Source organism: Festucalex cinctus, chromosome 7 (assembly GCF_051991245.1).
Source record: "Festucalex cinctus isolate MCC-2025b chromosome 7, RoL_Fcin_1.0, whole genome shotgun sequence".
Classification (NCBI taxonomy): domain Eukaryota; kingdom Metazoa; phylum Chordata; class Actinopteri; order Syngnathiformes; family Syngnathidae; genus Festucalex; species Festucalex cinctus.
This window is the reverse complement of record NC_135417.1, coordinates 14,298,966-14,323,070: the sequence shown is the minus strand read 5'-3', so window position 1 is coordinate 14,323,070 and position 24,105 is coordinate 14,298,966. Positions and strand designations below refer to the sequence as shown.

Sequence of the window (24,105 nt, the reverse complement as noted above, 5' to 3'; positions counted from 1 at the left end):
AAACCCTCTCACACTCAAACAAAAAAATCTTTCACAAACGCCAAATTGTGTGAGAATATCTTGTAACAGGTCAGTCAGCAGCATCCTGTGACCCGTTTCCTTCCTGAATTGCTGTGAAGGTCAGGCTTTGGTGTTTTTTTTTATTCAGTTTCACATTTATGTGTGAATGCGTGCCCTTGTGTGTTCAACATGCGTGTGTGTATTCTGATGCTGGTGATCACAGGTGAGTTGTGCTTCCGGGACATTCAGTCATTCCAACACAGTGTTCCAATTGTTTCCAACAGCATCTTCATGGTTCTTAACTTCCTTTTTCTGATGTAACATTAATTGTCGACATTTGTATGTTGACGTGGAAGCAGTTAGCGACATTAGCATGTCAGCATTTGCATGTAATTGTGAAAGCCGGTCGGTATATTCACATATTGACATGGAAGCAGGGCGACCGCTTCTGACGATGTCAGTGTGTTGCGAGGACAAGATGCCATCCTGAGATGCTCCTTCACGTATCGCTACTCCCGCATCATCACGGTGGAATGGTGCAAGAGATTTTATAGCCTTCCATTTGACCTATTTCAAGTGAAGAACGACTCGCTAGTCACGTCAGCTGATTGCCTGGGCTCGGAGAGAGTTAAAAAGTAAACAAGCAACTGTAGGTTTATTTATTTGTTTATTTTTAGCAGCTGATATTTGTCAACAACATGTTGATGTGAAAGTACCGGTTTGTCGCCACATAAGCTAAAGCATGTTGATGTGAAAGCAGTTAGCTACATTTAGGGCTGCACGATATCGGAAAAACATGCGATATAGGTGCTGAATATAGCGATACCGATATTATTGCGATATTTAACATTTACCTAAATAAATTACATTTTTATTATCTAATGAAGGAGCACCATTCTTTTCATGCGTATAAATGAGCAAACTCCATATATTAGTTGATTAATAGTAATGAACTCTCAATAATGTTCAACTAATGGATGGTGGTGCACATTTTTAGTTAGCCTCTGACTGGTCAAATTCAGATAAAAACATCAAATCCCATATGAAACTTATTGCGAGTCTTTGTGATATGCATATTGCATGGGCCAATATCGCAATATCAATATTTTTTCGATATATTGTGCAGCCCTAGCTACATTAACATGTTGACGTGGAAGCACTAGGTAGATACAATAGCATGTATGCCTGTTTGTTCACAAATCGGAGACACAAGAGTTCTTTGCACTGATGTTTACTGTGGGCCTTGCTTTTACACCACAGACACACCGTAGAAATGGTGAAACAAATGGCGTACAATGAAATAAACTTAGCTTTATAAAATATAGAAAAACATAAAATACAAATAAAACACTTTGGCCTGCTAGTAAACAAACAGGGGTACTTGTACGACTTAATTAGGTTCACTTAAGCGCGAGGTCAACCTGCTACGAGCTGCATCGGACTTGACTGCTTTGCCATGCTAGTGAAAAAACAGGAAGTGACCTAATCATGCTCTAAAGGTTAAACAGGTAAATTTTACCTGTTTAAATTACTTGCAAACTAATTATTATTAACAATATAATCCTACAAATTACACAAGGATAATAGGAAAATAAAAACAATGCACATAAAAATTAAGTTGCACACCCTATTAAACTTTCAATTAAAATTACTAAAACAACAGCTCCTCCTCCTGGCGAAAAACAAAATTTCAGGGAGACTTCAACCGTGACAGCATGTCAACATTTGTATGTTGTGAAAGCCGTTCGATACATTAGCATACTGACATGCAAGTACAGGGCCCACTGTACTTTTACTTAAGTGCTGAGTTTGAGTACTTTTGCCACATCTTGTCCCGACACAGGAAGTGTACGTGCCATCAATGACTGTGCGTGTCCCTAAGGAGGTCAGCGTGTTCCGAGGGGAAGATGCTATTCTGGAATGCTACTTTATTTATTCCAAGCAGGACTACTACGCCGGCATCATCAAGGTCGGCTGGATCGGCAGAAGGGTCACCAATGTGCCATTTTTCGAATGTGAAGTAAGCAACGACTCGCTGGCCACGCCCACCAATTGTGTGGGATTGGAGCGCTACTAGACCTCCGCCAGGGAGTGGCATCGCTTCGTCAAACTGAAAGATGAGGGCGTGTACATCTGCCAAGCGACGCTGGGCAGACGCACTTTGCATTTGGAATTGACAGTAAAGATACAAGGTAAATGCTCAACTCTATGAGTGGACTTTTTGTTTGCTCTTAAGGAGTCGTGGTTACTTATATGATTGGGTGAATGCTAAAGAGCTATTTTGGAGTGATTTGTTGCTCTATGGAAACACACTAACTGTCGACAAATAAGCATGTCAGCGTTTCAGCATTATAAAAACAATGTTCCGACCACAGCCTAGTCCAGGGGTGGGCAAACTTTTTGACTCACGGGCCACAATGAGTTCTAAAATTTGACAGAGGGGCCGAGCCAAAAACAGATGGATTGAGTGTTATATAAATTACATACAGGATTTGACCTATTAATGATTAATGATTAATTTAATTACATTTCAGTTGAATAAACACAGCAGGAAAACTCACCATCAGTTTCAGTGGGAACAGTGTTGTTGATCTCCCTGTTTTGTCAGTGCATCAAAGTCTGGAGTAAGTTTTGTTGTGGCGATTCTCAGGATAGATCCGAGGTGTTGGTCAGTTATCCTGGATCTGTGACGGGCTTTGTTCATGTTCATAACACTGAATGTCTGCTCACATACATAGGTCGAGCCAAACAAGGCCAGCATCTTCTGTGCCGTCCTCCGTAGGTTTGGAAAGGTGGCTTCGTTCAGTGAAGCATAAAAGTCGTTAAGTTTAAGAGTGTTGAACTTTTCCTTCAAGGTGGCGTCAGACTGAAGATCGATCAGTTCCAATTGCACCTCATGTGGTACTGTTTCAGGGTCTTGTGAGAAGGGACAAGACACGAGCTGAAGTGACTCATCAATGTTTTCAAAATCAGAGAACCGGCGACTGAATTCTCTGTGCAGGTCATCCAGTGATTTGCTGTATTTCTTTGCGTATCGCGTCGCCTCTTTCTGAGTGTCAAGTGTGGCGAAATGAGTGAATGATGTGTTTGCAACTTGTCTGGAGAAGACAATGAGCTTAGATTTGAACGCTGTAACATGTTTGTACATGTCGTGCACAAACTGATCTTTCCCCTGCAGTTTGACATTCAGCTCATTCAAGTGTGAAAATACGTCCACAGCAAACGCAAAATCACAAAGCCATTTCTGGTCTCGTAGCTCAGGAAATTCGTCAGATTTCTCATTGAACTCTAAAAATGCGCAGATCTCCTCTTTCAGGTCCCAAATGCGTTGAAACACTTTGCCCAAACTTAACCATCGGACACGAGAGTGGTAAAGTAAGTCCTGATGATCCGCATCAATTTCCTCCAGGAACGTGATGAACTGACGATGCTGTAGTCCCCTTGCGCGTATAAAGTTCACAAGTTTTACAACTGGATTCACAACATGGTTAAGCTGCAATACAGACTTGCAAAGTGATTCCTGATGGATGATACAGTGAAGGAAAATAACATCCTGTTCAGGGTTTTCCTCTTTTACTTTATCCTGGATTCGTTTCAGCAGCCCAACGTTTTTTCCTGTTAAATTTGGTGATCCATCCGTCGTGACATTGGCAAGTTTACTCCAAGGTAGTTTATGTTTCTCGATTGCAGCAGACACCTTGTCATACAAATCCTCTCCCCGCGTTGTTCCCTTCAGGGACTCCATGGTCAAAAACTCCTCCGTTATCTCAAAGCTGTCATTTATTCCTCGGATAAAAATTAGGAGCTGCGCTGTGTCTTTGACGTCATTACTTTCATCCAGTGCAAGTGAATATAACTGAAAGAACTCTGCCTTTTTGTTTAGCTGGCTAGCTATATGTTCATCAATTAGTTCCACACGGCGAGTCACAGTCCGACGTGACAAACTGATTTTTTCGAACTTGCCTTGACTTTCCGGACACAGAACACCTGCAGTCTCCACCATGCAGTCTTTCAAAAACTCACCTTCGGAGAAAGGCTTGCTAGCTGCTGCTAATTTGAATGCCAGCAAAAAGCTTGCCTTGGTAGTTGACTCCTGAAGCGCAGTTTGTCGGTGAAAAAAGTTTTGCTGGGACAGTAAATTGGCTGCCATCCTCTCAGCCGTAGCTGCCCGTTCTTGCGCCGACAGCTTGCTGGCATAATTAGAATGCTTCGTAGCAAAGTGACGGCTAATATTGTACTCCTTAAAAACCGCGACACTTTCTTGACATATCAAGCATACAGCCTTTGATCGGACTTCTTTGAAAAAATATTTTGTTGTCCATTCTGTTTTAAACACTCGGCACTCACTGTCGACTTTTCTTTTCTTTGATAAACTCATGTTTGTTTTCAGAAGGGGGAAAGCTTTACCGCAGAAACAGAGGAGAGTGCTTCTCCTGGGAAAAGCTTAACCGCGAAGAAAAGGGGGCAAATGCTCAAGCGCGCCATCTATTGGGGAAATGTGGGCATTACAGGGGAAAGTAAATGAACAAGGTTTGCCGGTATATTTTGATATAACTGGGAGATGTTTGGCGGGCCGGATTAAAAAGACCAACGGGCCGTATATGGCCCGCGGGCCGTAGTATGCCCATGTCTGGCCTAGTCATTTGCCTCGTTCTTCTTTCTTCTTCTGCTGTCAGTGAAGCCTGCGATCCTGAGCCTGTCATTGGACACCGGCAGCTCCAGCGCCCCCCAGAGGCTGCGTTGTGTGGCGGAGGTGAATCCGCTGCCCAACGTCACCTGGATTTCAGCCTGTGGGGGTCCATTAGCAACAGCATTAGAGGCGCATGTGCAGACCTCATGGACAGGTCTGATCCTCAACAGCTCCATCCCATACGAGCAGCAGGACGAGCTCACCTGCCGGGTGGAGAACGGCCTGGGACGGGCCGAGCAGACGTACCGACCCGTGAACATAGCAAAGTACGCGGCTCTGGCATGCTGTGGTGTTGCTGTGGCGCTGGTGCCATTGGCTACGTTGGGCATCATCGTCCACCAGCTGAGGTGAAGAGGTGAGGTGACATGGGCTGATGATGATGATGATGATTTTCTCACTTAGCTCGAAATCACAATGTTCTGATTCCAAAAAGCAGTCAAACATGTGAGTGCAAGCCTTTTTGTCACATGAACATGTACATGACCATATAAAACGACATGAACTTGGGACACTTGAATTGATACATTGTATTATTAAAATGAGAATAAGAATGTCGGAACATCAAAAAATGAATGAATACATCACCCATTGTTTGGAGTGAGTTTTTTTTTTTTTTAAATACAACACTTGACACTTCATATAAAATATAAACATGCGACCATGAACACATGAACATTAAGTATGAATATGAACACATGAATGCATGCGTGTGTCTGCGAGTGCGTGTGCATGTGTGTGCCTGTGTGAAGCAGAGGACCGCCTCCTACATTCCACCCATGAGCCAGCTGGCTGCGCAATTTAACTTCAGACTGTTTAGATCATGGCTGTTCTTCCTGAGGTCAGTAAGATATGAGTTTTCCCAGATACGAGCTGTCATGGACTGATATTTTTTATTATTATTTTTTTTACTTTGACTTGACTAAATTTTACTAAGACTTGACTTAATTAGCTTAAGCAGCAGTTTGAAAGTAAACAAGCAACAATCAAACCTTTGCAGCACCAGATTGAACACCAACTTTTTCAATCGTATTTTTGTACTTTTTTATTTTTTTATTTTTTTATTTATACACCAAAAACACTCTTGTACACACCCTAAAAAATCTTTCACAGATCAACAAAAAATTATCTTGCACTAACATAAAACACCTACGCTCACACAGTAAATTCTCACAAACAAATAAACAAAAATAAATAAATTCTGAAACTCACCAAAAACGTCATCCCCCAAGGTACGGTCATTTTGTTGATATTATTAGCGACCGTACTTGAGTGTGTGTCTGTGTGTGTATGATTATCTTGGAACTGGTCAGTCAGCGTCCTGTGACCCGTTTCCTTCCTGAATTGCTGTGGAGGCCCAGCGTTGATGTGTGTTTATGCGGTTCCACATGCATTTGTAGCCTACTGTGTGTTCAACATGAGGGTGTGTGTGCGTGTGTGTGTTCTGTTGTTGCTGATCACAGGTGAGTTGTGCTTCCGGATCATTCCGTCATTTCAACAAAATGATCCAATTGGTTTGACTTTTTGTGGTGCTACTTCCTGTTTATGATGTTAAACTCCGCTGATATTAGCATGTTGACATGCAGCAGTTAGCAACATTAGAATGTTGATATGGGCTCAGTTTGTCTCATTAGCATGTTGATTGTGACAGCAGTTAGCTACAATTAGCATGTAGACATGGAAAGTTAACATGAAGTGAAACTCAATGCTTAAAAAGTGCTTTACGTAAAACATGACAATGTTTAAATTGATGATAAAACATTTAAGTTGATAACAAAAGAGTGTTTAAAAGTAAACAAGCAACTTTATTATTTTTTTTAGCAGCTGATAGTTGTCAACATGTGGATATGAAAGCTACGCATGTTGATGTGAAAGCAGTTAGCTACATTAGCCTGTTGACGTAGAAGCACTAGGTGGATACTTTAGCATGTCAACATTTGTATGTTGATGTGAAAGCCGTTCTATACATTAGCATACTGAAGGTACGGGGCCCACTGTACTTTTCCTTAAGTACTGAGTTTGAGTACTTTTGCCACATCTTGTCCCGATACAGGAAGTGTGCCATCATCCTCAATGACTGTGCGTGTCTCTGAGGAGGTCACCGTATTCCGAGGGCAAGATGCCATCCTGGGATGCTTCATTATATATTCCAAGTACGACCGCTACGCCAGCATCATCAAGGTGAGCTGGATCGGCAGAAAGGCTACCAGTGTGCCATTTTTCCAATGTGGAGTGAAGAACGACTCGCTGGTCACGTCGGCTGATTGCCTGGGCCCGAACCGCTTCTCGTTAGCCGGCGACCTCTGCCAGGGAGTGGCGTCACTTCTCATCAGAGACGTCACAGTGATTGATGAGGGAGTGCTCTTCTGCGAAGTGGCACTGGACGGAGGAAGGCCGCAGAGGAAAGAGTTGACGCTGAAGGTACAAGGTAAAGGGTCACCTCTATAGGTGAACTTCTTGTTTGGTATTAAGGGGATTTGTTGGCAAGTTAGCATTTTTGCAATTCTTTTGATAAATAGTGTTCCCTAATTTTTTTCCTTATTGTTTTTTCTTCTTCCGCTGTCAGTGAAGCCTGCAATTCTGAGCCTGTCATTGGTCACCGGTAGCCCCAGCATTCCCCAGAGGCTTCAGTGTATAGCGGAGGGCCAACCGTGCCCAAACATCACCTGGCTTTCGGCATCTGGGGGGCCGTTGGCGACAGCGTCGCATGTGCAGACCTTATCGGCTGGTCTATACGTCAACAGCTCCATCCCATACGAGCAGCAGGACGAGCTCACCTGCCGGGTGGAGAGCGCGCTGGGACGGACCGAGCAGACGTACCGGCCCGCGAACATGGCCAGGGTCGCGGCCCTGGCATGTGGTGGCATTGCTGCAGCGGTGCTACTGTTGGCCACAGGGGGCGTCATTGTCCACCGGCTGAGGCGCAGAGGTGAGGCAACAAAATCATCAAGAGGGACTGCGTCATGTGACATTAAGAGACGTTTTTCTCACTCAGCTCGAAATCGCGATGCTCAGATTCAACAAAACAGTCAAACACGTGAGTGCAAGTTTTTTACTCAACGTAACACATGAACATATTAAACGACATTAACTTGGACACACAAACTCCTTCTGTAAACAAATGAACACAATATATTGAAATTAACATGAAAACATGAATGTATGAATGAAAATGAACAAATGAATACATCACACGTTGTTTGGTATGACATGTTTTTTTTTTTTTGCTGTGTGTGTGTGTGAAAGGTTTTTGTTGCATGTGAGAGTTTCTTTGGTGTGACTGTTTTTGTGTGATGGAGGTTTATTGTTGTGAGAGTCTTTTTGTTAAGTAAGAACTTTTTTTGTGTGTGTAGTTTAGCTAGTGTTAAACTGTGTGTGCGTGTGTGCGGAATCAGATAATCGCCTACCGCCTTCCTCCCACGGACCAGACGGCGGCGCTGTTGAGATACAAGCTGTTTATACCACTGTTGCTTTTACAGAGTCCCGTGAGTGTTACCAGTTTCCCGAGATACACTTTAAAAGCGTTTATGCTTTTAAATCAATGTTTAAAACTTTAAATCTTTTTTCCAATCCATCACTACAATATAAAGTATACTATAGTATTTATATTCTGCAGTATGTATAACAGGTGGTGTTATATGTGTTACATGTCTGTAATTGGTGTGCATGCTGTTGCAGGTGAAGGCATGTCGTCCACACACAGACATCAAGGTGAGAGTCAAAACAAAATCACCAGTTTCTGTGATGAGTCATTTTATTTTGTAAGCAGTCATTCTGTTGTCTTTTGTAGCTTTTTTTTTTTTTTTTCGAATTCTGTAGTCTTTTGTAGTCTTACGTAGTCTATTTTATTTTGTAACATTTTGTAGTAATTGTCGTCTTTATAGGCCTACACTTTTTGTAGTGCAGGCTATTTCATCTTTTTATAGTCTTCTGTGGTTCTTGTAAGTCGTTTGAAGTGTTTTAGATGCCAAATGTTGATGACCTCTTTCTTTTTAGATAATTTGTACTCGACTGTGGCATTTCATTAGTAATCGTCTTCGTCATTTTAGAAGATGTGTGTTCATCTCCAAGCTTTTGTTCTGCACTGGTGCCAAAGGGGCGGAGTCAGAATAAAAATGTTTGCAGCAGGAGTTTGGGTTTGTTTGTTCTATCATTCAAACACGGTGGCACTAACATGAAGCGTCAGGAATCATTAATGTGATCTAAAGTGAACAAAGAACCGAGTGACCTTTGCACGTCTGCTTCTTATTCTTTTTGGGCCTTGTAGTCCATTAATAATTGTATTTGTTTTATTTTTTTTCTAATTGTAATATATTTTGTAGTCTAGTCTTTCTGTAGTCGTATTGCAGTCTTTTATACTATAGATACATTTTTTTTCTGTTTTGTTGATTGCGTTCAGGTTTGAATATGTGCCGACTTGAAGTGCAAAGTTCGATCGTACTACACTTGTCAAGAAGATAAATAAAAGTGTGTAACATGATAACTTCATGAATCACTGCACTACTTTTTGTATTCATGCTATACATGATTTATATGATTCTAAAAAAAATATCGCATTACACGTTTCTTCCTTCATCTGTCTTTTATTGTGAAAGACACCACCAGACTGCGCGTGTGACTGTGCTTTTGTTGTGAAACGTCAGCGGAAGTGTGCATGCGAGCTGGGTGTGTGTTTTGGCGCCTTCCGCACTGAAGCATTTTTAACAAGATCGACCGGACTTATTTTTCTTCTTTTGTTGTCAAATACTTCGTAAGTTTCCTTTTAGCAGACAGGCTAACATGTCTCACACGGTCAGCCCGACCAGCACCGGGAGGACTTCCGCGTCCGACGGCGCCTTCAACCTGGGATACATCCGAACCATCCCGGGACTGCTCAAGATGGCCCAGATGGTCAGACGCTGCACAACAACAATTACACGACAACAGCTGCACTCACCGGCAAAATGACGCCTTTAGCTCACCTGCTAACAACGCTAGCATGAAATCAACAGGGGCGGATGAGGAGGGGGGGTTGTGCGGACACAAGGTGGCATCCTGTGGGTGTGGTTCCACACACACACTCTACAGCACGGGGTCACAAAATGTAAAGGGATAGCAGTTAGATACACACGCTAAAAATAAACTTAGAAAAAAAATCTCAGAATACCTTCAACTAGATGTGATTTTTATATATTAAAAAAACAAAAAAAAAGGTTCACTGCTTGTGGCCTCATTGAGTAATGCTGTCTGGTGATCGAATTGACATATGACTATGAACATATGCAGCGATATTGCTATTTTAGCATTATGTGGTGCAACTGTTGCATGAGTAATAGACATGGAATGATAAGAACTAGGGCTGAACAATAAAAAAAAAAAAACATACAGTGTTTGAAAGTTTCAGAGGTCAAGACTATGACCAAGAAAAGAAAAAAAAAAGGTGCATTCGCAGGAGACCTATCTGAAATATGGATTTATGGGTGATTGACACGCACAAGGCCCGCTCACCGCATTTGTGATGAGCGGGCCTTGTGCGTGTCAATCAGCCATATTGGTTTAGCATTATGGTGAGTTATTCATGGACTTTGTATTTGTTGTATGGTGCCTTGTTGGCGCATTTCAGGAGAACATTCCTGATATAGTTACATAAAAAATGTGGCTTCACATTTCTTGCTCAACTGAAAACTGTTTGGTATCACTCATTAACGATAACAACAACATAGTGATTATATAAAAGTGTTTTTTTACATTTGCCCTCTAATAGAGCTACATAAAAATGCACAGTGGAATTGTAGCATTTTAATAATTTGCCAATTAGAGATACTTTGACTTGCATTCACTGTAACGACAACCTGATAAAAATCTACCAAACAAGTGTAAAGTACATAAGTCAGTAAATCATACATTAGATTACAACAATAGTTATCTTTAGAGTTTTATCCACTTAAATCAATAAAGCCGCACATTTTACCACACTCATCACGAGTGTGGTAGAATTGAAGCCTAAGATGTAATTTAACAAAGTGGCGTGTGTTTTCGTGTCTCCTTCAGGTGGCGCTGCTGGTGACCTTCCTGTGCGTGCACTGCGCACGGGGCTGGCCCAACTGGGCGGCATTCCAGTACTTTGAGGTGGTGGCCGTGTGGTTTCTGGTGGTTCTCCTGGTCTTCTTCCTCATGCACTTGTGCCGCCTGCAAGCCAAGATGGCCTGCATCAATTGGCCGCTCACCGTAAGCCACGCCCACCCTCATGGCGCCCTCGCGTCAACAGCATTTTCATCATTTCTGCTCTTCCTCTTATTTCTCTTTTTCTCCTGTCCTCTTCATTCTTCACTTACTTGTCGTCCTCTTGTGTCAACTTCTTTGAAGGAATTCTTCCACTACTCGGTGGGTACGGTGCTGATCTGCATCGGCTCCATTGTGGCGGCGGTGAAGAGTGGAGGAGTGTCTGCCCTGGTGGCGGCATCTGTAAGTACAACAATCATCTTACCATGTTTGTTGTCATATTTGTATGTTTTCTTTTCTTGTGTGTGGTGTCGTTTTTGTGTGAGCTATTCTTATGTGTCACTATCATCATGTTTGTATGTTGTCATAATTGTCTTATTGTTGTGTGATTTTTGTCTGTGCTTTGTGTTGTCAGGTGTTTGGCTTTATCACAACCTTCCTGATGGCGGTCAGCTTATGGACGTCTTACAGTGTCTCTTGTGGACCACACCACACTGGTATTTAATGATGTCATTATTTTTTTATTAACTCATTCACTCCCAGCCATTTTTTATATATGTATATGTGTATGTGTTTCCGTTTTGCAGCAAGCTTCGTCAATATTCACATTCCTGGTGAAAACACTGACAAAAAGAGCTTGTTGCAACATGGCCATGGCCGATCTCTTAAACTCTGCTGACACCATGCCAGAAGTGGCATCAAAGCCTTCTGTATGCTCGTGCATAAAAAACAAATAAACGTCTAAACACGTTTTTGGGAGGGAAGGACAAAACATTTTAAAACGTTTTTACACGTTTTTGGGATTGAATGAGTTAATTACGAAGCGTAATTATTATTAATAATAAGTCACATGATTTTTTTTTTAAATTTGGTCGGACATCTTGCACAGTTTGTTTCAATGGTCCCGCAATAGCATCCTCCTACAAGCTGTACTAGCAGTGCTAGCTGCGCTAATAATGGTAATGTCATGCCGTGTGATAAAAAACAAAAATAACATGGGAGTCACATGAATTTAATTTCATGTGTGCAGGCGCGACCGTGTAATGGCCAGAAACAAGATTGGCTGCCTCCGGAGCCGGCTCACTTTTCTGCCTCACAACCCGCCAACAAGTCAAAGTGATCGGATGAGAGTTGGGAGCCGAGAAGCTGATCTTATTTACAAAAAAAAAAAAAAAAAAAGTTGGAATGCTGCTGGTGCTTCAGAGATTCACCTTCACATCAATGTTACCCCACAACAACAGGTGCGAACAATAGGTAGTCAACTTCCTGGCTACATTTCCCATCATTCTCGCTGCTTGGGGAAAATGTTGCTTTATTGTTGCTTTCTTTTTGGAGACAATGAGAGAGAACAACACCCTCTGTTGGCTGCTTTGTGCCATAACAACTTGCCTGTTTATTTTCCATTTACATTTTTACTGTTTAGTGTTTACAGTAGCATTTAGCATGCTAACCTCACAAACGGACATGATGTTGAACCACAGTCACCATCCTCCTAATTTATGCACTGAGCTAGAGTAAAGTGATCAAATGCTGAAGCTTTCCACATAATCAGCCATGCTAGGCTAAAAAAATGTTAGCATTCAGAATGCTAACGTTGCAAACAAATGCAATGCTGAACCACCTTCAGCATCATTGTCATTTGCGCTATGCTAGGCATAAGGAGTGTTAGCGTTTAGCATGCTAACCTCGAATGCCAAGTACACAATGCTGACTCACCATCATCATCAGCCATGCTAGGCTAAAAAAAAAAAAGAAAAAAGTATGAGCATTTAGCATGCTAATCTTGCAAGAGGACATAATGCTTAACCACCATCATCATCATCCGCCTTACGCCACACTAAGCTAAAAAGGTATTAGTGTGCTAAAGTTGCAAACAAACAGGCTAATGCTGAACCTCTTTTTCCATCATCAGCCACACGACGCGCTTGGCTAACGAAGCGTTAGCATAAAGCATGCTAACCTCGCAAACAGATTCAAGGCTGAGCCACCACCATCAGCCACGCTAGGCAAAGGAAATGCTAGCATTTAGCAGGCTAACTTGCACTAAGCTAGTGCAACGTGTCAGTGTGCCAACAATTACCTCCCTACGGGTTACATGCACACGCAAGCTGTTGTCATGGCAACAGGCGGGCCAGCGTGCACGGTGCTAGTCTTTAAACGTACGTACCACCAACAACACGAAGTTTACACGATGATGATTATGGTGATTATTCTTACAAAAATGTGAAAGCACATAAACACACAAGTCAACAGACTGTTAACAATAACACCTTGGACGTTTATATTCAGTCGCAGTCATGTTTGTGTGCCAGCTAGCATCATGTGAACTGAATGTGCAACTCTGTGACCAATCACATGCTCTCACTGACTTTTATGTCAAATCATTTGTCAGAAGCAGAGAATAAGGAGGTTTGAAGGCCCGCTATAAGTTAGTTATATTTACATTGTTTTTTTTTATTTATTTATTTTTTTAAGTTTTTTTTTTTCAAATGTGTATGGTGGTGTAATGTTTGTATTTTAGGGGTCCCCAACATAACATCATAAAACTCCCTTAGTAGTGTCTGGGTGAAAAATAAAACCTCAACACCAGTTTGATCAATATCATCTATCTCAACGACCCGTGGCAGAAATTGAACAGGAAGTGTGACATTTTGTTTTGAAACAACCTCTCTCGAGTCAATTAACTTTGAAAAGTCAGCCCCTGACACCATTTGCACCGATGGACGTAAAATTGGATCTATCAAAACAGGACACAAGTACCTAGACCTGAAATTGAACAGAAAATGAGCCATTTTTGTTTGAAGGAGCCACTTTGGGTGAATTCCCTCCGCAGTGACCCTTAAAACTTAAAAAACAAAAAGGACCCATGCCACACATGAGTCACAAGTTCTCAGAACTGAAATAGAACAGGAAGTCTGTCAGTCGTCTTGGTTTGAAGCAGACATATGTGGAATTTGCTCAGTCCTGCTACCTGGAAAGTACCCCCCCCCCCCCCCCTCTAAAAAAAAAAAAAAAAAATCAACCCCTGGCTTCCAGTTTGACCGATCACCCTGAAATTTGGTCAACCTGTCTATCGAAACAGAACGCATGAAAAAGTCTGAAGCGCCCATGCCTGAAATTGAACAGGAAGCCACACATTTTGGTGTGAAGCAGCCACTTTGGGGCGAATTCTCTCAGTCGTGTCCACTGGGAAGTTAACAAAAAATAATAAATCCACCCCACATACCAGTTTCACAGATCAACCTGATATTTGGTGGCCATGTCTAAATAAGAGGATGGACAAAACTGTCTCAATGGCCCATGCTAACCATTTTGGTTTGTGAAACAGCCATTTTGAGAGTGTTCTTTGCCTCAACTCATACAAGGGAGTTCACCCAAATTAACCCGTAATCACAAGCGAGTATGCTCGACAGATGGACAACACAAAATTGCCCAGATTTTTTTTACCTGCTCCAGCCAATGTGGGCAAAGCATCAAAGTATGATAATTTTTGAGGATTTGCCATGAACAAGGGGACATGACGGGGCCCTTTCGTGGCTCCCTGCCGCTTTTATAGTTTCTTTTTATTTCCTCAATGAGACAAATGGATGTCTCTTGAAACACGAATTGAATTATGAGACTGTCCTTACAAGCTCAATTTCAATAGCAACATTAGCCACATAGCATGATTAGTATGTAATTACATGTGCTAGCTGTTAGCAAGTGCTGTATACAAATCATTTCTATTATGCTGGTTTTACACTTTTTGAAGAAAAAACATGAAACTTGTTTTTACGAGTAATATGAACTTTTATTTATTTATGACTGAATTTTTAATGTTTGCACATGCGTCGTAGTTTGCCACAATGAAAGCTGCCTAGCACTTGATAACATTTCAAACTTCCAAAAGTGATGATTGTATCCTAAGAAAAATAAGATGGATTAAAAACTGTGATTGTATCATACCATAACACACGGTCTTCCAGTGAATGTTCGAATCCTGCTGCAACTTTTGCTTTTTATGCTCATTATTATGATTGTTTAGTTTCTGTGCACACGTGGTCTTAAAACCCTCCCACATAATTGCTCTTTTCATAGCTTCATTTTTGCCAGAGTGCCTTATAATTGTGCTACTTGATGGAGCAGTTATCCCTGTAGCGGTTAGGCTGCGAGCTAGCCTGATGCTAAGAGACAAAGAAACACAGTATTTACGCGTGCTTTCAAGTTTACCTATTTGAGGTTTGACATTGTGATGTCCTGCATGTTGGCAATTAAACCATTGTTGCACCAATGGGTGACTCCTATCTGACCAATGATGTCACACTACACCTATAAAACAATCCATCCATTTTTTTTTTCTTGTACTAATAACCCTTGTCCTATTTAGTTGGAGCCTATTCAAGGTGAGTCTTGGCGAGAGGTGGCATACAGTGAGTCAAAATATGAAGGAACGTTAAAACAAAAATACTTCATTGACTTATTTTAGTTTTTGCAAAAATAATTAAACCACGCTAAATAAAGACCATGGAATGTTTCGTAAGTGCACGAGCTGACCGCTAGATGTCAGTGTTTAACAAGCTTGCAATCAAGCACGCTGATAGGCGGTCAGATAACGTCTGCTCAGCTCGAGTCAGAACAAATTCAACTACTTTTAACTCCTCGCTGACCACGTGTCACCTGTCAAGTGACATCACATGACAAAGGAGCAGCGAAGTTACACGATGAATCATGGGAGATATTTTCTCTGATCATGATACACAAAAACACAATAAGCATACAGATAATCAACAACACACAAACGAACACGCAGATTTAAAAAAAAAAAAAGGGCAAACCCATGAACACGCAAAAACCATAAGCACAAGGCAAAAATAATACATAGCCACAGACACTAACACAAACAAAAATAATCCCAAAGACTTAAAGACAGTCGAATACAGACACGCACATGCTCACATAAAGACACACAAGCAGGCAGACAACACAAGGACATAAACACATAATGATGCAAAAATATACACATACAAACAAAAAACACACACGGACATACTGTATTTACAGTTCACACACACACAATCACACGAGGGACATCACACACTAACTTTAACCTTTGCTTTGAAGTCTCGACACATTGGAGCAATGGACCGAACCAGGGGCTTGTCACAAGTAATCAAACCTGTGCAGGAATTTCACCATGCTGTTGCCACGACAACATGTTGTGATTTCCAAACTAGAAGCAGCCGAGCAGCCAGAGCGGGAACCTGGAGCCATTTGATTGGTAGAACATTCATCACTCGAGTCGTTATCACCTCTTTATAAAAAGTTTGGAAACGACCTGTTTAGTGACGTCACCTGTCCACCAGGGGTCGTATCCATGACAACAAAGGTGTGTTAGTCCCACACATTCACCTGACACCGGCGTCCCTGAAAAGCTGCGATCTGATTGGTTGTTGCTCAGCCTCCACTGCATGGATGACAGGTGAGGAAATAGTTGCCATGGCAACATGCACTCCCATCTGCGTCTATGCGCTTAACTACAATTACATGTTTATTGTTCTACTTGTAACATCACAGCGTCAAGGTGAGCGTCATCATCTTATGTCTCAGTGGATCTCGTGAGGTGATCCGGAGCTGCACTGATATCCACTTCGTCCTACGCCAGCACACACCTTGTCAAGAGTTCAAAGGTTAGTTTCAAACTGATTCTTAATGAGGGAAAAACTCTCACATACAGATACCATACACGTATACACAGTACTAACACAATGCACACACAAATTCAAATGTACACATACATGTTAACATACAGAGGTGAGATGTTGTTATTAGTGAAGGATGACGACGGTGATGACGAGCTGAACGTTGCTGCTTGTTAGCTCCAGTGTGAAAAAAAAAGTTGTGACGGCAGTTAGTGGAACATTAGCGCTGGCATCTCGCTAATTAACGCAGGAAGCTTGACAGCTTATGACCGCCGCCAAGCACATAGTCACGTCATCGCTTGCTAGCACGCTGCGCAGACATGATGTCAGACATGTGAAACAAACTTCAATGGACAACTGATGTGTCACAAGGACACCAGAACCATCAGAACTTTGTCTCAGCCCACATGTCTACAAAGAAACCAATTTGATATTTGAGAGGGAGGAATGTAGAGGCGGAGCTAGCAAAATGTGTGATGACCAATCAGCATGGAGTCCATGTTACATGTTGAGGTTGGGTTAGGGTTTGATAAATTTCACAAACGTCATTTTAAATTAGTTGCACATTTTACAAGTTGCATGTTTACGGTTACAAATGTTTATACATGTTAAAGATGCTACAACTGTTACACATTAGCCATGTAACATATGCTAGCTCAATATATTTCAAATGAGTTACAAATGCTATGCATGTTACATATGTTGCACATTTAATAAATACTACATGTACATTTCACATGTTCCACATGTTGCAAATATTACAACTGGTACATAATGTTCAATGTAGCACGTTGGGCGTGTTCCATATGTTGCGCATATTGGGGGTGGGGGTGGGGTGGTGTTAGGGTGACCTCAGGGGAGTTTTTTTTTTTTTCTTTTTTCCCCCATATTTATTTATTTATTTATTTGGCCAAACTAAAATAAAATGTAATTGCACCTCCACTACAGTAGATGGCAGTGGTGCTCTCATTGTCAGAGAACGCACTGGAGAAGTGTACTTACAACAATTTTATAGACAAATGATAGGGGGGGATAATTTCTGCTTTCTTGAGGGGGCGTAGCAAAAAAAAAAATATTGAGAAGCACTGATTTATATGTATACATTTTATTTACATGGGCTGTATATATTACAGTCAGTGGCAATGCACATGGATGGCAGTTTGACCCGTTTGAAGCCAGGAGCATTAAAGCAGCAAATGAACTTCTTCCCTTGTGGTCAAGCACACATATTGAATGTATGTGTGCGTGTACATGTGTGTGAGTGTCTATGTGTGACGTTGTGTCATCTATTAGGGTTCAGTGTTGGAGGTTGGTGTGTGTGAACTGTGAAGTACTGGCCAGTGTGAGAGATATCGCATTCGGGTTTTTGTGCTGCTGCGTTGCCCCGGTAACTACAGAGCTATCATTATGCTGATGGGATTTCGACGACATCTCAGCGGGGCGGAGCTACAGTCAGCTGGAAACAGTCGGTGGGGGGGTAGCAATTTTGTCTGATATATGTTAAATCATGACTTTTTAAAAGTAGTAAGACATTACATTGATATAGCAATAATCCAACACATGTAATGTAATATCATTCAAGTTAGTCAGGCTGGTCGTGGAGTGAAATTATGAGACTGGAGTAACATTGGATGATACCGAAGCAATATTGTGATATTATCGTGATATGTTCATGATACTGACATGGCAATATAATGATATTCGGCTGATATCTTGGTAATGTTGGCATGATGTAATTCACCTATTGGAGTGATATAATGATACTTGAGTAACAGCGTAGACTTTTTGGAATTATATGATGTTATTGGAATGAAATAATAACAGTACTAGCTTGAAGAGTGTTGTTAAAATTATGATCGTGGGAAGATATCATGACGATACTGGACTGGTATTATGATGATATGGAATGGTATCTTGATAATATTGGAATGATACTATTTTTTATGTTCACATGTCATTCTGCTGGTGGTCTAACTGGAATGATATCATGTGATATCATAATAATACTGGACTGATCTTATGATGATTCTGGACTGATAGCATGCCATTATTGGAATAATGTCATGATAATGGATTGATAATATGGTGTTGGCATAATAACATGCCAAAATTGAGGTGATATCATGACAATACTAGATGTTTAGGATGATACTCATGCAATATCACTATGAAATTTGAGTAATATAACAGTGATACCAGATGATATCGCGATAATTATTATTTTTTTTGTTAAATATCTCTCTGTATGTCCAATATGAGAAAGAAAATAGGATAATGATGATGCAACTTCATTAATGGATGCGGTCAATCATCCAAAATGTTATTGATCGTTTTCTTTTTGTTAAACAATTATGATCAATAAAAAACCGTTCATTGATTTCACTTTTCAATCAACGTAATTAATTTCATGTACCTATTACTATTGTTATTATTAACATGCTTCTAATCGTGTGTAAATAGGCCAGTGTGTTTGTGCATTAGCATGTGTTAGCATTAGGCAGCGTCTTCTTTGAGTCTCTGGAATCTGTTTGTTTGTTTTAATGTAATGAGCTCGATGCGTGCTCATGATTGTCCCCTAATGAGACACTACACCACTCACTTGTGCATGCACGCACACACACAAGCACGTGCACACCCCCACATTCAAGGAGACTTCTTTCCATTTGTAATGCTAATTACCAACAATTCGAATTCTTGTGAATGATTTTTGTTGAATTTAAAAGAATTTCACAATATGCCCTTCAAAAATAAGTGACAAAATCACCATAATCGCAATAATACTAATATTAATGATGATGATGATGATGATGACGATGATGAATGTTGATTGTGTACTTAGATTGTCTTCTTCTTCACTATTCAAGCCGATGAATAATTAGTTTGTTATTGATAGTGAGGGAAGCCACAAAGCTTCATAATAATGATGACGGTGATGAAGATGATCAGTGATGTCATGTTGTGCGATAACATATTTCACACACATTTCATGTAAATATATGCAAATGAGCCCACATAAGAAAGGAAAACAAACAAACAAACATCAAAGACAAATGTCATGACTGAAAAAAAACAACAGCGTTATATTATGATTAAGTTCCTTCACTTTGATGAAGAGCCAAACACAAGTTGACATATTTTTGCTGCCCATTGCCCATATTTTATTCATTCTTTCACTCATTGATCATGCCACCATCTGTTTGTTTTTGTTTGTTGCTTATTTCAGCATTTGGGACTTTGTTACAGTCCACTTGCATTGGGGACAGGCTCTCTAAAACGGATGCCTGGAAAGGATGTAAAAGAGTGGACATGTCCGGGTACCGAATCGATCTATGTGACTGGCCAACTATCTATCTATCTATCTATCTATCTATCTATCTATCTATCTATCTATCTATCTATCTATCTATCTATCTATCTATCTATCTATCTATCTATCTATCTATCTATCTATCTATCTATCTATCTATCTATCTATCTATCTATCTATCTATCTATCTATCTATCTATCTATCTATCTATCTATCTATCTATCTATCTATCTATCCGTCCTTCCGTCCTTCCGTCCTTCCTTCCTTCCTTCCTTCCTTCCTTCCTTCCTTCCTTCCTTGAGGTGACCATATTCTGATTTCCAAAAAGAGTATACTCGGCCCGGCCTCGAGATCCATAAATGATAATCAAAGATGCCATAAATTAAAACTGTTTTAATGTATGCCTCTTCGGTATGGGTAGAAAATAAAATACAAAACATAACTCTCTTTAGAAGTCTTACTTAACTAATGAATAAATAATGGCATTTTGTTCTAAACCCAACGTTTATTGCTCCTGCTCAAGAAGTGAGGTATGTAAAAAGCTGGCCTATTTTTTTCTTTAAGAAATAAAGAAAAAAAACTGTTTCTTTTTTTTTTCTTTTTTTTTCTTTTTTAAATATATAACAATAATAACACACACCAAAACCCTTCTTTTATTCCCCCTACACCCCTTGTGATCAAGCAGTCCATGTTCTACCAGTCGTGGCAACAACAGGGTGCACGCCAACTCACATTTGTCCTGCAATGGAAACTAGGACATTTTCATGAATTTATTTAATATAAAATAATATATATAGTAATAATAATATAATAATATAAAACGGATGCCTGGAAAGGATGTAAAAGAGTGGACATGTCCGGGGACCGAATTGATCTATGTGACCAGCTAACTAGCTAGCTAGCTACATAGATATCTATCTATCTATCTATCTATCTATCTATCTATCTATCTATCTATCTATCTATCTATCTATCTATCCATCCATCCATCCATCCATCCATCCATCCATCCATCCATCCATCCATCCATCCATCCATCCATCCATCCATCCATCCATCCATCCATCCATCCATCCATCCATCTATCCATCTATCCATCTATCCATCTATCCATCTATCTATCTATCTATCTATCTATCTATCTATCTATCTATCTATCTATCTATCTATCTATCTATCTATCTATCTATCCATCCATCCATCCATCCATCCGTACCTTTGATGATACAATTGATGGTGATATTTCCGTTAGTGATTTTTGATGTAAATAAGAGGAAGGAATGTATAGATTAATGTTTTAGTAATGTTTTTCAGGTTGGTCAGACAGCAGAGTGGAGAAGAAGAGTCTCCACTCCCGTTGTCATGGCAACAGCATCAGCTGCACACACGCGGGTACACAGTACACACACACGCGCGCGCGCGCACACACAGTTATAGAGTTATAGAGTGAGAGTGCTGGCGTGTGCAGTAATTAAAGTGTGTGATTCGATATTAAAGAGGAGGCGTTTAGCCTTGTGTCTCTCCTCCACACTTTCCTCCCTTTGTGTTTGGACATCCCATGATCTCATGTCATTAATCACAACTAGCAACCAAGAGGAGCTTCCAACATTTCCCAATCAGCCTGATGACTCGCTCCGATGCTTTTCGGAGCAGTCCGACTTAGGGTTCGCTTTTGGGAATCAATAAGTCTTTACTTACTGTATTTTCCGCTCCCACGCTCCCAGCGCTACAAACTTTCCCCATGAACGTCACAACTTACAGATATTGCTGTCAAACCACCCGCAATTAGTAAAAACTTTTTTTTATATGGTTTTAGTCCATTTAAAATGAGCATAAACATACTTTTTGAATATATCATAATTTTTTATTTTTGACCACATAAACAACTATGTAAGCATTGCATGTATAAAGTATACTATATGTATTTTAGTTAGGTCTTTGTTCATGCATTTGCCTTTAAGAGGCAGGACCTGATGGCTTAGCATGTGATATCAGTGAGTCTGGTGTGAGTGGCTGAGAGTGAACTGTGGCTGGCAGCATTTCAGTAGTTTGCATGCGATTCTTGCGAGTGTATCAGTAGTTTGTTGGAGAGCATTTTATTAGTGTAAATGAGAGTGTTTGATTAGTGTATGAGAGAATTTCAGTAGTTGGTGTGTGCGTGTTCCAGTCGAGTGTGAGAGCGTTGCAATAGAATGAGAGTGTTTCAGTAGAGTGCAAGAGTTATTCAGTAGTTTGAATGAGAGCATTTAATTATAATACAAGAGTGCTTGAGAATTGTGTGAGAGTATTTCAGTAGTTGGCATGTGAGCATTTCGGGAGTGTGTGTGAGTGTTTCAGAACCCATGAGAGCATTTCAGTATTGTGTATGAAAGCATTTCCGTAATGTGCCTGAGAGTGTTTCAGTGGTAGAGTGTAAGAGTGCGTCAGCAGAGTTAGAGAGTTTCAGTAGTGTGTGACAGCATTTCAGTTGTGTGCCTGAGAGCATTTCAGTAATGCATGAGAGTGTTTCAGTTGTGCATATGATAGAATTTCAGTAGTTTTGTTTTGAGAGTTTCAGTGGTAATGTGTGAGAGTGTTTCAGTAGTGTGAAAGTAATGAGTGAGCATTTCAGTAGTAGGTGTGAGAGTGTTTCACTATTAGGTCTGAAAGTGTTTCCGTAGTGTTTATGAGAGTGTTTGTAGTAGTGTGTATGAGAGCATTTCAGTCGTTTGAGTGCGTGTGTGAGAGCAAGTTTGTGAGTGTTTCAGTTGTGCATATGAGAGCATTTCAGTAGTTTTGTTTTGAGTGTTTCAGTAGTAATGTGTGAGTGTTTCAGTAGTGTGAAAGTGATGAGTGAGAATTTCAGTAATAGGTGTGAGAGTGTTTCACTATTACCGTAGTGTCCTGAGAGCTTTGTAGTAGTACGTATGAGAGCATTTCAGTTGTTTGAGTGCATGTGTGAGAGCAAGTTTGTCCCTTGTTTGTACCCTGCGCTGCCGTTGACCTTTTTTGCAAGTTAAAGCAAAGACTGAGGCAAATGTTGAAACAAATGAGAACAGCCACTTTCAAACGTTCCATCAAGTCAAACAGGAAGTGGACCTCTCAGACATTAGGTTGGCGCGCCGGCCGCTTGCCGTCACTTGCATCAGCGCCGTCGTTGCCGACGATCCAGACAGAAGCAATCTGCCCCAGAGAGAGATTGGCTTGAGAGAAGGAGGAGAAGAAAATTCTTCAAAGATATTTTGTCCCTTAACCGTGACGGAAAAAGTTTTCACCGAGCCCCGCGGGCTGACGTGACCTCGATCAGATGACGCCTGTCGCCAGGTGGCGCCTCCACAAAATAAAGTTCACTTATCACCACTGGATACTTCATTAGGAACACCAGCCCACCACATCAACACAAATGATAAATTTTAAGGATATTCATGTAAACATACTTTCCTATGTGTCCCTAATGAAGTGTCCTGAGGAGTGACCCACATGACGATTTCACATTTTAGCGGGAACATGCCCAATGGCCATGTTGTGTTCTCCTTTTGATGAGATGTTAAAAAAAAAAAAAAAAAAAAAAAATAGAATGAAAGAATTCAGGTCTAATTAACTTAATGACACCCCAATCAAGTCAAATAATCAGGTTGCCTTTTTATTTGTGGTGGCACCAAAACCTCATTTGATAGTGTCTTTAATGTTTCTGTGGGATAAGCGTCTCATTTATCTTTTTCATCTTTTATTAGCCTTTCTTTTTAAAAATTCATGTAAAATGAAATGAATAATAAGAATTTAAGCAGTAATTAAACACAAAAAACATTAAAATATTTCATTTATTAATATTTATTTATACATTACAATCTTTGTTGTTATTTTGGGGTGGTTATTTAAAAATTAAAATTAAAATTGTATTAAATTAAAACAATAAGATAAACATTAAAGGGATACTTTACTTATTTAGCCATTTTTGGCAGTCAAACATTAATATTTTGCCTATAATAAATGTGATATTTTCATTAGTTTTCACGTACAATTAGTACCTTTAAAAACACATTTGCAACTTGCTATCGACTGAAAATGACATCACAAGTGCTCAGGTAACCAATCACTGCTCAGCTTGTGAATGTCACATGACCAAACCTAGAAAACAGGTGAGCTGTGATTGGTTACATGAGCCATTGTGATGTTATTTTCAGTCAACAGGAAGTTGCAAAATGTGTCTTTAAAGGTACCAATTGTACATAAAAAATAATGAAAGTATCAA

General features: G+C 40.4%; 2 protein-coding genes, 1 long non-coding RNA gene and 1 pseudogene across 9 annotated transcripts; 3 read left to right on the top strand and 1 right to left on the bottom strand.

Moving 5' to 3' along the window:
• The first annotated feature begins 160 nt into the window (after positions 1–160).
• Positions 161–8,817, top strand: siglec15l (sialic acid binding Ig-like lectin 15, like). 6 transcript variants are annotated; one of them, XM_077526136.1, is made up of 8 exons: positions 161–223; positions 1,844–2,192; positions 4,677–5,045; positions 6,741–7,115; positions 7,254–7,616; positions 7,683–7,724; positions 8,083–8,172; positions 8,366–8,817. In XM_077526136.1, exons 4-8 carry the CDS (start codon positions 6,761–6,763, stop codon positions 8,524–8,526), a joined length of 1,011 nt encoding a protein of 336 aa, XP_077382262.1. In that variant the 5' UTR covers positions 161–223; positions 1,844–2,192; positions 4,677–5,045; positions 6,741–6,760; the 3' UTR covers positions 8,527–8,817. The 6 variants fall into 6 exon arrangements, 5 of the variants coding, with proteins under 5 accessions (XP_077382262.1, XP_077382263.1, XP_077382264.1 ...); XM_077526138.1 differs by lacking the exons at positions 161–223; positions 1,844–2,192; positions 4,677–5,045 and adding an exon at positions 5,925–6,150 and having other exon boundaries at positions 6,741–6,868; positions 6,981–7,115; XM_077526135.1 differs by lacking the exons at positions 161–223; positions 1,844–2,192; positions 4,677–5,045 and adding an exon at positions 5,925–6,150 and having other exon boundaries at positions 8,366–8,398; positions 8,684–8,817.
• LOC144021894 (general transcription factor II-I repeat domain-containing protein 2 pseudogene) lies at positions 2,376–4,061 on the bottom strand (annotated as a pseudogene).
• A 133-nt stretch (positions 8,818–8,950) lies between the features above and the next one.
• On the top strand, positions 8,951–12,160 carry cmtm7 (CKLF-like MARVEL transmembrane domain containing 7). Of its 2 annotated transcripts, XM_077526140.1 has the most exons (5): positions 8,951–9,577; positions 10,718–10,894; positions 11,033–11,131; positions 11,304–11,385; positions 11,919–12,080. In XM_077526140.1, exons 1-5 carry the CDS (start codon positions 9,467–9,469, stop codon positions 11,930–11,932), a joined length of 483 nt encoding a protein of 160 aa, XP_077382266.1. In that variant the 5' UTR covers positions 8,951–9,466; the 3' UTR covers positions 11,933–12,080. The 2 variants fall into 2 exon arrangements, with proteins under 2 accessions (XP_077382266.1, XP_077382267.1); XM_077526141.1 differs by lacking the exon at positions 11,304–11,385 and having other exon boundaries at positions 11,919–12,160.
• A 3,862-nt stretch (positions 12,161–16,022) lies between these two features.
• On the top strand, positions 16,023–16,525 carry LOC144021899 (uncharacterized). Its single transcript, XR_013284213.1, has 3 exons — positions 16,023–16,145; positions 16,231–16,346; positions 16,442–16,525. It is a non-coding gene; the product is annotated as an uncharacterized LOC144021899 (long non-coding RNA).
• Positions 16,526–24,105: the final 7,580 nt, after the last annotated feature.

Bases quoted from the DNA above. Each gene is read 5' to 3' on its own strand.
- cmtm7 (XM_077526140.1), top strand. From the start codon at position 9,467: ATGTCTCACACGGTCAGCCCGACCAGCACCGGGAGGACTTCCGCGTCC. The intron at 9,578-10,717 runs GTCAGACGCTGC...TGTCTCCTTCAG, and splicing joins TGCTCAAGATGGCCCAGATG to GTGGCGCTGCTGGTGACCTT. The intron at 11,132-11,303 runs GTAAGTACAACA...TTGTGTTGTCAG, and splicing joins CTGCCCTGGTGGCGGCATCT to GTGTTTGGCTTTATCACAAC.
- siglec15l (XM_077526133.1), top strand. From the start codon at position 6,054: ATGTGTGTTTATGCGGTTCCACATGCATTTGTAGCCTACTGTGTGTTC. The intron at 6,151-6,740 runs GTGAGTTGTGCT...GTCCCGATACAG, and splicing joins TCTGTTGTTGCTGATCACAG to GAAGTGTGCCATCATCCTCA. The intron at 7,725-8,082 runs GTGAGTGCAAGT...GTGCGGAATCAG, and splicing joins TCAACAAAACAGTCAAACAC to ATAATCGCCTACCGCCTTCC.